Source organism: Nomascus leucogenys, chromosome 21, assembly GCF_006542625.1.
Source record: "Nomascus leucogenys isolate Asia chromosome 21, Asia_NLE_v1, whole genome shotgun sequence".
Lineage (NCBI taxonomy): Eukaryota > Metazoa > Chordata > Mammalia > Primates > Hylobatidae > Nomascus > Nomascus leucogenys.
In genome coordinates this window covers 62,366,356-62,381,095 of record NC_044401.1, presented here as the reverse complement: position 1 = coordinate 62,381,095, position 14,740 = coordinate 62,366,356, and the positions used below count along the sequence as shown (strand labels likewise).

Here is a 14,740-nt window from a genome sequence, read left to right as displayed (position 1 = left end):
CCAGATGGTTTGCAACCCTGCAAAACATAGTTGAATTGGAAGTCCCCAAATCCAATAAAAGATTATTAAATCAAATGTAATAGACAACAAAAAATGAAATGGCACTTAACACACTCCTTACTGAGAGGATTTACATTTGGGAGGGTGGAAGAAAAAAATGTTTCTTGAACAATAATATGTCTCACTTTATTAGACATATTTCTTATATTAACTCATTTGTATTTGTAACTGCCTGTTTACTTATACTGTGATCTTTGGGTTTATAAATGTCTTATCTCTCTAACCAGACGACCTTTTTGAGGTAATAAAACATTTTTCTAAAAAGAACCACAAACAGTACCTTCTAAATATTTTAAAGTACACCACAAGAACTTTAAAACAATTATGTGTCTGTATATATGTCTGTTTATACATTTTATATAGAGTTGTGTTTGTATATAAAGAGAGACAGTCATACTCTGAGTATATATGGAGAGACAAGTATAATTATATATAATAGAATGATTTGTGAAGTTAACAGAGTTGTATTAGAAAACAAGAGTTTGCATCCTGATAATGATATTTAAATACAGAGAGGTCTTGGGCAGGTCACTTAACATCTTTAAACCTCAGTTTCTTCACCTAAACCTGCACTATCCAATATAATGTCCTGGCATGATGGAAGTCTTCTATATCTGTGCTGGCCAATGTGATAATCACTAAGTGCATTGTGGCTATTGAGCACTTGAAATGTGACTAGTGTCTGAGGAACTGAATTATAAATGGTATTTCATTTTAATTATTTTAAATCTAAATAGGCGCATGTGGTAAGTAGATATTTTAGTGGACAGTATAACCATAAAATCAAGGAGGATGGGACAATATCATATGAAAAGAAGCTCTCCTGCATTCCCCTGGTATGGGTGCTACCAACGCAGTTTTGAGCAGAATGATTGTCTTTTGAAATAGTGGTACTCTCCCTTGATATCTTAGGACTTTAAAGTCTAAATGCTTTTTCCCATATGTCTCCCAACAGATCTTGACAACTTTAAAACAAGAACAAGAAGCACTGTGTCTGTCCGTCGAGGTCAAGGAATGGTGCTACTGTGTGGCCCGCCACCCCATTCTGGAGGTACATATAAATGCACTGACATACGCACGCTTCACTCCCTGTTATTTTTCTTCCTCAGTGTTCTCCCTCCTGACACCAGCTGAGTGCACAGTGTCATTTATAGAGATTCCCAAAGCCCCTCCATGTAGAGGAATAATCATTGTGAATGCCTCCCATCATTAGGATAGTAAAATACCAGATTGTGCAAATTTTCCACCCCACTGCAGTCTGCTTGGCACAAGAAGAAAGACACCTGAGTCAATCAAAATCAGAATGTTGTTGCTTGGTAAAGCAGTGTAATTAAAACGACTCATGCTTCTTACAACTTGATTGGGTTAAAAAAGATGGCCCTGCTTCATTTCATCTCCTGGTTGGTCTGGGAACTGTGAACTGTTTCTACTCGCAATACTTCTGACACCAAATGTATGGGTTTTTTCCACACTAATAATCAAGTCTCCAATCTTCTGGATACCACCTGGCTGTCCAACGATTCAATTCCGTTTCGACAGTAACTACTCCATTAACTACTCTGGGATGGTTAGTGTCAGAACTCATAGGATAAAGGCTCAGTCCCACAAGGCTGCCTCCACTTCAGATGCCACTTTCAAGTCCTTGACCTCCTACACTTCTGACTACCTGGCTATAAAGTGGGACTCCCGTTACTCCCTCCTTGGCTCCTGTAATTTGCTAGAATGTCTCCCAGAACTCAGGGAAAACAGTTCACTTACCATACCAGTTTGTTATAAAAGATATTATAAAGGATACGTATGAACAGCCAGATAAACATAGAGAGAGAGTGAGGTCTGAAGGGTTCTGAATGCAGGAGTTTCTATACTTGTGGATCCTCCCTACATGTGGATGCATTCATTAACCCTGAAGCTCTCCAAATGCTGTCATTGAGGGTTTTTACGCAGGTTCCGTTATGTAGGCATGATTAATCAAATCTATGGCCATTGTAATTGAACTCAATTTCCAGCCCTTCTCCCATCCCCAGGAGTGGGGAATGGGGAGGCTGAAAGTTCCAACCCTTTAATTATTTGGTTGGTTCCTCTGACAACCAATCAAAGGGCCTCACCAAGAGTCACCTACTTAGCATAAACTCAAGTATGGTTGAAAAGGGCCTATTTATGAATAACAAAAGACATTCTTCTCAGCAATATCACTCAGGAAATTACAAGGGTTGTGGAATGCAGACCAAATATATATATTTCTTATTAATCACAGTATCACAGTATCAGACCAAGAACAAAAGTTCCTTGACCATAGAATCTAAGATCACTTTGTGGAGGCTCATAACAACTGGATCAGTTAGGAATGCATTTGACTGCAAATAACTGAAAACCCAGCTCATAATGTTCTTTTATGTTCTTTTTTCTCACATGCAACATTTTCTCTTTCTTTTTTTTTCTTTTTTGAGACAGAGTCTCGCTTTGTCACCCAATCTGGAGTGTGGTGATGCAATCTCGGCTCGCTGCAACCTCTGCCTCCCAGGTTCAATTGATTCTCATGCCTCAGCCTTCCGAGTAGCTGGGATTATAGGCATCCACCACCATGCCAATTTTTATATTTTTAGTAGAGATAGGATTTCACCATGTTGACCAGACTGGTCTCAAACTCCTGACCTCAAGTGATCCACCCACCTTGGCCTCCCAAAGTACTGGGATTACAGGCATGAGCCACTGCACCTGGCTGGCATGCAAGATTTTCAAAGGTATATAATCTAAAGCTAGCACAGCTTCCCGAGGATGTCTTCCAGGACTCATGCCCTTCTCTGATTCTTCTCTGAGGTGCTTAGCATGTGATATGGATGAGGCATGAAGTCCACATTCCAAACCAGATCAAATGGGAAGAAGCAAAGACAAAAGGCAATAATTTGTTTTTGCTTGTTTTTGTCCCTTTCAATTTACCTTTATTATCGAAAGTTTTCTTAGCCTGAGGACGTTGCCCCCATTTCGTTGATCACCTCAGTGGCAAAGGAGACTAAAAAAATCAAATATTTTATGCAGATAGATTATGCCCTGGAAAATATCATAATTTTACTAATAAGGGAGAATATGGAGAGATGTGTAGGCAACTTGCAGTGTCGACTGAAAGGAACTACGCTGACTAAAAGGCAAATATAACTGCACATAAGGGATTCAGTAGTGTGGAGGTTTAATAAGTAGTAATATTTATTAGGATTCCACTAAGGTCTGTAATGACAAGATTGATAAACTCTACTCTTAGAAATCCAGGCTGAAGTTTAGTTCAATATCTGCTATTCTTGTTATTGCCTTAATTTTCAGTTTGGCTTTCCACATGTTTAAAAGAACGAAGTTTTAGATTTGGAATTTGAAAAACACTATTTTATTTTTGTCCGCTATTCAAAAGTTGTAATGTTTCCTTTCTCATCTAATTCTGAGCTAACATTTCCAGCAGAAAATAACAATTAGTAAAGGTGCTAAAAGGCGTGTACTTCAAGCATCCTGAATACGAAGGAAAGGTGGGAGAGGTAGGTTCCCCTCTATGTCTGGATCAGGGACATGGAATTGTTAGGATTTCTGGTTTTTAAAGACTGACAGAAAATCTAGGTTTGATTTCAGAGGTTTGTGTTTGGAAAATGGGATTATTCTTCAGAATTTCATTTTCCTTTCAAGTTAGTATCAGAAGCCCTAAATTTGGAGTCCGGGATATGAGTTTTGATCCTTGTTCTGTTTCAAATCATTATTTGGTACTGGGAAAATATCTTCAAATTCTTTATGCGTCACTCTGCCTGTCTATAAAATGAAGAGATTAAAAGAAGTCTCTCAAACCCTTATTGATTCTATCAACACATAATTATAACTCGATAAGGGCTAAACATCTTGTTTATCAAGTGTGTTTGCATTATTGAAGGCCTGTCTTTTATATGAGAAAACCACTTCACTGTGGACATATATTTAGATTCAGGTGAAGTTCACTTAGACTAACACTTCTCTTTTTAATATGAAATCTGATCAAAATAAAAATGGAAGATTTTACTAATTTCTTCTGCAGGCTACCTTCACTGCATTAAGTTTTCATCGCATGGCAGCAACCCTAAAAATTAATCTTGTAGGTATATTAAGAAAAAATACCACCACTCTCTGATGTAATGATCTCTTTAGGAAAGGCAAAACACATGAAGTGATGCTGTGCTGCTACACAGTGAAGTACCTGACTACTTTCCCTTTCCCACAGAGAAATATATTAAAAATTTCCGTAGACATCTACTGAAATGCACTTGTCTCTGCTGGCAGCAGTCAGCAGCTCTGAAAGCCAGTTCCTTGAGCTGTGCTGACATTCCTGACAATCTCGATGGTGAAAGACAAGGAAATAAATATTCTTATTATAAGCTCTATTAGAAATGGTGTGCACATTAACGCTGTGGGCAAAGCAGGCACGGCTAAGGAATTTTTGAGAAAAGAACAAAGAAGATATTGAAGGTTATAAGAGAGCATCTCAGACATCCATCAGTTTCGGACAAGGGAAACAATGATTATCTGATGAAATCCTTCCAATTTCTCAAAAGCCTCCAATGCAACTGTACAACAGTGATTCTCTCACTGTTTTTCCGGGCTGTGTGTCACCCTAAAGCTAGAGGAATCACTGTGAGCCACTGGACATACTGAGCATTTTAGACCCAGCATATGGTCTCCTGGTTTCCATTGTAACAGATCATGCAGAGGAAAGGAAATGAGTCAGCCTTTTATTATATCAGTGGGGTACTGAGTAATGGCATGAAATCCATTGTAAGGGATGCTGCATGTCCTATTTCGAAAGCTGTGCAGTGTCAGACCTTCTTAGGGTAGCAGAGAAATGAGCAGCAATTAATCTGTTTTGAAAAGCATTTCAGTCAGCAGGTATTTCCAGCACTCTACCAATCACTGTGTGTGGCCTCTTTGTCATCTCTTGGTTTATATGTATGAATTCAGATGTGATGGTTTTGCATAGATTTTTACCATTAAATATAAGAAAACACCAAAAAATAGAAATCACTTTGATGGACTCTGGCTATGCTTGGTGCTCCTTCCTATTAGAAACAGAAATTATTGAGGTCCAGAATGTCCACTTTGCTTTCTGCCAACTCCAGGGTCAGTGGGCACCAGGAATTCATGACCTTTAAGCAAGCTCTCGTTAGATAGGAATAGAACAGAGGAACTTTGAGATTCTTCCTTCCAGTATACGAATATTTCTAGTTTATTCATCAATAAAATCCTCACAAACTGTTCATCAAAAGAGGTTTTTGTTCATGTCTTCTTTTTATGTCACCAAGATGCTTGCTACTAAAAGGGTGGTCCATGCACCAGCAGCATTGGCCTCACCTGGAAATTTGATAAAAAGGTAAAATCTCAGACCCCGCTACAGCCTACTGAATTGGAACTTGCATTTTAATAAGATCTCCAAGTGATCATATGCACTTTCAAGTTTGAGATGCCTTGAGTCATAGCTGTGGTTCCCACACACACCCCACCTCTGGGCAGTGAGGGTTGACAGCTTGAGAATCTGGAGGGAAAATTGTTAAAACCATAGGTGTCCAACCTGTTCACAAGGATATTCTGATTCCACAAATCTGGGGTAGGGTCCCCAAGGCTGTTTGAAAAAAAAAAAAAAAAATACCAGCCAGGCGCGGTGACTACACCTGTAATCCCAGCACTTTGGGAGGCCGAGGCGGGCGGATCACTTGAGGTCAGGAGTTAGAGATCAGCCTGGCCAACACAGAGAAACCCCGTCTCTGCTAAAAATACAAAAATTAGTCTGCTGGTGCGCACCTATAATAGCAATTTGGGAGGCTGAGACAGGAGAATTGCTTGAACTCAGGAGGGGGAGGTTGCAGTGAGCCGAGATCACGCCACTGCACTCCAGCCTGGGCAACATAGCAAGACTCTGGCTCAAACAAAAACAAAAACCAAAGCTCTAGCTGACTCACTCACTGTGAGGCAGCACCAGATTTAAGGTCCATTCACATGGATCATCTACAAAACTAGCCCAGGTCCAGCCCTGCTGAGACGGAGTGCTTGCATTTCCACATCACTCAAGCTGAACGGTTGAGCATTCCTTATGTGAAATTTTTATTTAAAATAATTCATTTATTTATTTATCTTTTGAAACAGTCTCACTCTCTCAACCAGGCTGGAGTGCAGTGGCACAATCTCGGCTTACTGCAACCTCCGCCTCCTGGGTTCAAGCTGATCCTCCCACCTCAGCCTCCCAAGTAGCTGGGATTACAGGAGTGCACCACCACCCCTGGCTAATTTTTGTGTTTTTTTTATTATTATTATACTTTAGGGTTTTAGGGTACATGTGCACAATGTGCAGGTTTGTTACATATGTATCCATGTGCCGTGTTGGTGTGCTGCACCCATTAACTTGTCATTTAGCATTAGGTATATCTCCTAATGCCATCCCTACCCCCTCCCCCCAACCCACAACAGTCCCTGGAGTGTGATGTTCCCCTTCCTGTGTCCATGAGTTCTCATTGTTCAATTCCCATCTATGGGTGAGAACATGCGGTGTTTGGTTTTTTGTCCTTGCGATAGTTTACTGAGAATGATGGTTTCCAGTTTCATCCATGTCCTTACAAAGGACATGAACTCATCATTTTTTATGGCTGCATAGTATTCCATGGTGTATATGTGCCACATTTTCTTAATCCAGTCTATCATTGTTAGACATTTGGGTTGGTTCCAAGTCTTTGCTATTGTGAATAGTGCCGCAACAAACATACGTGTGCATGTGTCTTTATAGCAGCATGATTTATAGTCCTTTGGGTATATACCCAGTAATGGGATGGCTGGGTCAAATGGTATTTCTAGTTCTAGATCTCTGAGGAATCACCACACTGACTTCCACAATGGTTGAACTAGTTTACAGTCCCGCCAACAGTGTAAAAGTGTTCGTATTTCTCCACATCCTCTCCAGCACCTGTTGTTTCCTGACATTTTAATGATTGCCATTCTAACTGGTGTGAGATGGTATCTCATTGTGGTTTTGATTTGCATTTCTCTGATGGCCAGTGACGATGAGCATTTTTTCATGTGTTTTTTGGCTGCATAAATGTCTTCTTTTGAGAAGTGTCTGTTCATGTCCTTTGCCCACTTTTTGATGGGGTTGTTTTTTTCTTGTAAATTTGTTTGAGTTCATTGTAGATTCTGGATATTAGCCCTTTGTCAGATGAGTAGGTTGCAAAAATTTTCTCCCATTTTGTAGGTTGCCTGTTCACTCTGATGGTAGTTTCTTTTGCTGTGCAGAAGCTCTTTAGTTTAATTAGATCCCATTTGTCAATTTTGGCTTTTGTTGCCATTGCTTTTGGTGTTTTAGACATGACATCCTTGCCCATGCCTATGTCCTGAATGGTATTGCCTAGGCTTTCTTCTAGGGTTTTTATGGTTTTAGGTCTAACATGTAAGTCTTTAATCCATCTTGAATTAATTTTTGTATAAGGTGCAAGGAAAGGATCCAGTTTCAGCTTTCTACTTATGGCTAGCCAGTTTTCCCAGCACCATTTATTAAATAGGGAATCCTTTCCCCATTGCTTGTTTTTGTCAGGTTTGTCAAAGATCAGATAGTTGTAGATATGCAGCATTATTTCTGAGGGCTCTGTTCTGTTCCATTGATCTATGTCTCTGTTGTGGTACCAGTACCATGCTGTTTTGGTTACTGTAGCCTTGTAGTATAGTTTGAAGTCAGGTAGCGTGATGCCTTCAGCTTTGTTCATTTGCCTTAGGATTGACTTGGCAATGTGGGCTCTTTTTTGGTTCCATATGAACTTTAAAGTAGTTTTTTCCAATTCTGTGAAGAAAGTCATTGGTAGCTTGATGGGGATGGCATTGAATCTATAAATTACCTTGGGCAGTATGGCCATTTTCACGATATTGATTCTTCCCACCCATGAGCATGGAATGTTCTTCCATTTGTTTGTATCCTCTTTTATTTCATTGAGGAGTGGTCTGTAGTTCTCCTTGAAGAGGTCCTTCACATCCCTTGTAAGTTGGATTCCTAGGTATTTTATTCTCTTTGAAGCAATCGTGAATGGGAGTTCACTCATGATTTGGCTCTCTGTTTGTCTGTGATTGGTGTACAAGAAGGCTTGTGATTTTTGCACATTGATTTTGTATCCTGAGACTTTGCTGAAGTTGCTAATCAGCTTAAGGAGATTTTGGGCTGAGACAATGGGGTTTTCTAGGTATACAATCATGTCATCTGCAAACAGGGACAATTTGACTTCCTCTTTTCCTAATTGAATACCCTTTATTTCCTTCTCCTGCCTGATTGCCCTGGCCAGAACTTCCAACACTATGTTGAATAGGAGTGGTGAGAGAGGGCATCCCTGTCTTGTGCCAGTTTTCAAAGGGAATGCTTCCAGTTTTTGCCCATTCAGTATGATATTGACTGTGGGTTTGTCATAGATAGCTCTTATGATTTTGAGATACGTCCAATCCATACCTAATTTATTTGAGAGTTTTTAGCATGAAGGGTTGTTGAATTTTGTCAAAGGCCTTTTCTGCATCTATTGAGATAATCATGTGGTTTTTGTCTTTGGTTCTGTTTATATGCTGGATTATGTTTATTGATTTGCGTATGTTGAACCAGCCTTGCATCCCAGGGATGAAGCCCACTTGATCATGGTGGATAAGCTTTTTGATGTGCTGCTGGATTTGGTTTGCCAGTATTTTATTGAGGATTTTTGCATCAATGTTCATCAAGGATATTGGTCTGAAATTCTCTTGTTTGGTTATGTCTCTGCCAGGCTTTGGTATCAGGACGATGCTGGCCTCATAAAATGTGTTAGGGAGGATTCTCTCTTTTTCTATCACTTGGAATAGTTTCAGAAGGAATGGTACCAGTTCCTCCTTGTACCTCTGGTAGAATTTGGCTGTGAATCCATCAGGTCCTGGACTCTTTTTGGTTGGTAAGCTATTGATTATTGCCACAATTTCAGAGCCTGTTATTGGTCTATTCAGAGATTCAACTTCTTCCTGGTTTAGTCTTGGGAGGGTGTATTTGTCGAGGAATTTATCCATTTCTTCCAGATTTTCTAGTTTATTTGTGTAGAGGTGTTTGTAGTATTCTCTGATGGTAGATTGTATTTCTGTGGGATCTGTGGTGATAACCCCTTTTTCATTTTTTATTGCATCTATTTGATTCTTCTCTCTCTTCTTCTTTATTGGTCTTGTTAGCAGTCTATCAATTTTGGTGATCTTTTCAAAAAACCAGCTCCTGGATTCATTAATTTTTTGAAGGGTTTTTTGTGTCTCTATTTCCTTCAGTTCTGCTCTGATTTTAGTTATTTCTAGCCTTCTGCTAGCTTTTGAATGTGTTTGCTCTTGCTTTTCTAGTTCTTTTAATTGTGATGTTAGGGTGTCAATTTTGGATCTTTCCTGCTTTCTCTTGTGGGCATTTAGTGCTATAAATTTCCCTCTACATACTGCTTTGAATGTGTCCCAGAGATTCTGGTATGTTGTGTCTTTGTTCTCATTGGTTTCAAAGGCATCTTTATTTCTGCCTTCATTTCGTTATGTACCCAGTAGTCATTCGGGGCAGGTTGTTCAGTTTCCATGTAGTTGAGTAGTTTTGAGTGAGTTTCTTGATCCTGAGTTCTAGTTTGATTGCACTGTGGTCTGAGAGACAGTTTGTTATAATTTCTGTTCTTTTTCATTTGCTGAGGAGAGCTTTACTTCTAACTATGTGGTCAATTTTGGAATAGGTGTGGTGTGGTGCTGAAAAAAATGTATATTCTGTTGATTTGGGGTGGAGAGTTCTGTAGATGTCTATTAGGTCCACTTTGTGCAGAGCTGAGTTCAATTCCTGGATATCCTTGTTAACTTTCTGCCTCGTTGATCTGTCTAATGCTGACAGTGGGGAGTTAAAATCTCCCATTATTATTTTGTGGGAGTCTGAGTCTCTTTGTAGGTCACTCAGGGCTTGCTTTATGAATCTGGGTGTTCCTGTGTTGGGTGCATATATATTTAGAATAGTTAGCTCTTCTTGTTGAATTGATCCCTTTACCATTATGTAATGGCCTTCTTTGTCTCTTTTGATCTTTGTTGGTTTAAAGTCTATTTTATCAGAGACTAGGATTGCAACCCTTGCCTCTTTTTGTTTTCCATTTCCTTGATAGATCTTTCTCCATCCCTTTATTTTGAGTCTGTATGTGTCTCTGCACGTGAGATGGGTTTCCTGAATACAGCACACTGATGGGTCCTGACTCCTTATCCAATTTGCCAGTCTGTGTCTTTTAATTGGAGCATTTAGCCCATTTACATTTAAAGTTAATATTGTTATGTGTGAATTTGATCCTGTCATTATGATGTTAGTTGATTATTTTGCTCGTTAGTTGATGCAGTTTCTTCCTAGCCTGGATGGTCTTTACAATTTGGCATGTTTTTGCAGGGGCTGGTACTGGTTGTTCCTTTCCATGTTTAGTGCTTCCTTCAGGAGCTCTTTTAGGGCAGGCCTGGTGGTGACAAAATCACTCAGCATTTGCTTGTCTGTAAAGTATTTTATTTCTCCTTCACTTATGAAGCTTAGTTTGGCTGGATATGAAATTCTGGGTTGAAAATTCTTTTCTTTAAGAATGTTGAATATCGGCCCCCACTTTCTTCTGGCATGTAGAGTTTCTGTGGAGAGATCAGCTGTTAGTCTGATGGGCTTCCCTTTGTGGGTAACCCGACCTTTCTCTCTGGCCGCCCTGAACTTTTTTTCCTTCATTTCAACTTTGGTGAATCTGACAATTATGTGTCTTGGAGTTGCTCTTCTCAAGGAGTATCTTTGTGGCGTTCTCTGTATTTCCTGAATCTGAATGTTGGCCTGCCTTGCTAGATTGGGGAAGTTCTCCTGGATAATATCTTGCAGAGTGTTTTACAACTTGGTTCCATTCTCCCCGTCATTTTCAGGTACACCAATCAGACGTAGATTTGGTCTTTCACATAGTCCCATATTTCTTGGAGGCTTTGTTCATTTCTTTTTATTCTTTTTTCTCTAAACTTCCCTTCTCGCTTCATTTCATTCATTTCATCTTCCATCACTGATACCCTTTCTTCCATTTGATCGCATCAGCTCCCGAGGCTTCTGCAATCTTCGCGTAGTTCTCGAAACTTGGCTTTTAGCTCCATCAGCTCCTTTAAGCCCTTCTCTCCGTTGGTTATTCTAGTTATCCATTCGCCTAATTTTTTTTCAAAGTTTTGAGCTTCTTTGCTATTGTTTTGAATTTCCTCCCATAGCTCGGAGTAGTTTGATCATCTGAAGCCTTCTTCTCTCAACTCGTCAAAGTCATTCTCCATCCAGCTTTGTTCCGTTGCTAGTGAGAAACTGCGTTCCTTTGGAGGAGGAGAGGTGCTCTGCTTTTTAGAGTTTCCAGTTTTTCTGCTCTGTTTTTTCCCCATCTTTGTGGTTTTATCTACTTTTGGTCTTTGATGATGATGATGTACAGATGGGTTTTTCGTGTGGATGTCCTTTCTGTTTGTTAGTTTTCCTTCTACCAGACAGGACCCTCAGCTGCAGGTCTGTTGGAGTTTGCTAGAGGTCCACTCCAGACCCTGTTTGGCTGAGTGTCAGCAGTGGTGGCTGCAGAAGAGTGGATTTTCATGAGACCACAAATTCAGCTGTCAGATAGTTCCTCTGGAAGTTTTGTCTCAGAGGAGTACCTGGCCGAGTGAGGTGTCAGTCTGCCCCTACTCGGGGGTGCCTCCCAGTTAGGCTGCTTGGGGATCAGGGACCCACTTTAGGAGGCAGTCTGTCCGTTCTCAGATCTCCAGCTGCATGCTGGGAGAACCACTACTCTCTTCAAAGCTGTCAGACAGGGACATTTCAGTCTGCAGAGGTTCCTGCTGACTTTTTGTTTGTCTGTGCCCTGCCCCCAGAGGTGGAGCCTACAGAGGCAGGCAGGCCTCCTTGAGCTGTGGTGGGCTCCACCCAGTTGGAGCTTCCTGGCTGCTTTGTTTACCTAAGCAAGCCTGGGCAATGGCGGGCACCCCTCCCCCAGCCTGGCTGCCACCTTGCAGCTTGATCTCAGACTGCTGTGCTAGCAATCAGCGAGATTCCGTGGGCATAGGACGCTCCAAGCCAGGTGCGGGACACAATCTCCTGGTGTGCCGTTTTCCAAGCCCGTTGGAAAAGCGCAGTATTAGGGTGGGAGTGACCCGGTTTTCCAGGTGCCGTCTGTTACCCCTTTCTTTGACTAGGAAAGGGAACTCCCTGACCCCTTGCGTTTCCCAAGTGAGGCAATGCCTCGCCCTGCTTCGGCTAGTGCGCTGCACCAACTGTCCTGCACCCACTGTTTGGCACTCCCTAGTGAGATGAACCCGGTACCTCAGATGGAAATGCAGAAATCACCCGTCTTCTGTGCTGCTCACACTGGGAGCTGTAGACTGGAGCTGTTCCTATTCGGCCATCTTGGCTCCACCCCGCCAATTTTTGTATTTTTAGTAGAGATGAGATTTCACCATGTTGGCCAGGCTGATCTCAAACTCCCAACCTCAAGTAATCTGCCAACCTTGGCCTCCCAAAGTGCTGGGACTACAGGCATGAGCCATTGCAGTGGCCAATTTAAAGTAATTCAAAATAAAATATAGTTACCTTAGGCTTTACCTTTGACTTTATATGTTTTTGTTCATAAACGAAATGAAAAACTAAGAAAAGGGTGGCTTTTCCTAGGTACTCATACTCAGAAGTAGCATTCTGGTCAGGTGCAGTGCCTCTTGCCTGTAATTCTAGCATTTTGTGAGGCCAAGGTAGGAAGATCACTTGAGCCCAGGAGTTTGAGATCAACCTGGCAACACAGTGAGACCGTCTCTAAAAAATAATTTATTTTATTTTATTTTATTTGGGACAGAGTCTCGCTCTGTCACCCAGGTTAGAGTGCAGTGACGTGATCTCAGCTCACTGCAACCTCCGCCTCCCAGTTCAAACATTCTCCCACCTCAGCCTACCGAGTAGCTGGGATTACAGGCACATGCCACCATGCCCAGCTAATTTTTGTATTTTTAGTAGAGACAGGGTTTTGCCATGTTGACCAGGCTGGTCTCAATCTCCTGACCTCAGGATCCACCCGCTTCAACCTCCCAAAGTGCTGGGATTACAGGTGTGAGCTATTGCACCCAGCCTAAAAAAAATTTAAAAAATTAGCCAAGTGTGGTGGTGTGTGCCTCTAGGCCCAGCTATTTGAGAGGATGAGGTGGGAGGATTCCTTGAGCCTAGCAGTTCAAGGCTGCAGTGAGCTGTGATCACACCACTGCTCTCCAGACTGGGCAACAGAGTGAGATCCTGTCTTAAAAGCAAACAAACAGACAAAACCCAGAAGTAACATTTTCTATTCAGCCAGCTTTCCTACATTATTATTGGTGAATGTATGGCTTCCCAGAGTATATTTAAAAAAGAAAACCACCCGATTCTGATTCTGAGATTATTTTCATTATTACGAGTTTTGGAGAAACTAGCCAGAATTTTCATCTTTAGATTGCTTTAACACAGAACACATCCCCACTAGAGTTGGATCCTATCCAGAGGGCATCAGACCCAGGGACCTTTGAACAGAATATCTGTAGAGTCCTTTATGGTGTTTATAATGCTTTAATTTACATTATATTATCTTCGAATCCCCACAATAATCCCATAAGAAGTAAGGACATGTGTTTCATAGATAAGGAAATAGAAGCAAAGAGATTATGTGAGGGCACACTCTAATCAATGGCAGGAATAAGAGTTACTGTTGCCTAGAATGCACGCTTTTGTTTGTACATAGTTGAAAAGATTGGAAACATGTACCGTACTTTCTGTGTCAGTGGTTCTGTGGCACTCATCCAAGGCCAATTAAATCTGAGTTTCTTGATAGCAGGGGATCCTCTGGCATCATCCAGGTAATTTTAATATGCAGCCAGGGTGGAAAACTTGAGTCCCTGCATTACAAAATCGAGTAGGACTTATCCCAGCAAAACATCTCTATATGCAAACCTCTCCAGGGTTCCATAAATGTAATTTTACGTGGACATACCCATACAGATTATAATTGCAGCCCTTAAAAGAAGCAAGCATGCCTTTCCACAGAATGGTTATTTCAGCTGGACCATGTTGTATTTACTGTAGGACAAGGATAAAAGCGTGAAAGTAGGACATCTGTGTTCTAGTCCTAGCTCTCCCATCAACTTGCTGTGTGGTCTTGGGCCAGTTATGTAAATTATCTGAGCCCTGTTTCCTCATTTGACTTCTGTTTCTGTCTTCCCACACCTACTCAGCTTTCGGTATTAAGACATCACCTTCAGAGTTAGACTCACCCAGTTTCTTACTTAGTCCAAACTATGCTGACAGGTCATTGAGCCAGGACTAATCTTACTGTGCTAAAATTTAGCATCCTCTATTCCCAGAATAATCTTCAAGATGTCCACATTCAAGTCAAGTTGCCAAATCTGCCTAACTCCACATTCAATGCCTTATTCTCATCTTCTTCCCCAAACTGGTTCCTGGGTTTACCAGTTTTATATAATTTTAGATTTTCAGGTGCGTCCTTAGTCCAGACACTTAGCTTAGCTATTGTCCTCATTTCTTACCCAAAGGTGCATGAAATCCCATTTTAACCCCACTCTAAACCTCCAACCATAACATGGTATTCTTTGCGTTCTAAGTATTGCTTAAGTCTAGGAAGTCTAGTAACTGGGC

At 41.0% G+C, this 14,740-nt stretch overlaps 1 protein-coding gene across 7 annotated transcripts in view; it reads left to right on the top strand.

Moving 5' to 3' along the window:
* The window catches only part of CNTN4 (contactin 4), a 995,624-nt gene that overhangs the window by 736,681 nt on the left and 244,203 nt on the right, over window positions 1-14,740 (top strand). For all 7 annotated transcript variants that reach the window (XM_030801544.1, XM_030801547.1, XM_030801549.1 and 4 more), the window contains one exon: window positions 1,016-1,111. In XM_030801544.1, the coding sequence (XP_030657404.1) occupies window positions 1,016-1,111 (96 nt within the window). The remainder of the gene's footprint in view (window positions 1-1,015; window positions 1,112-14,740) is intronic.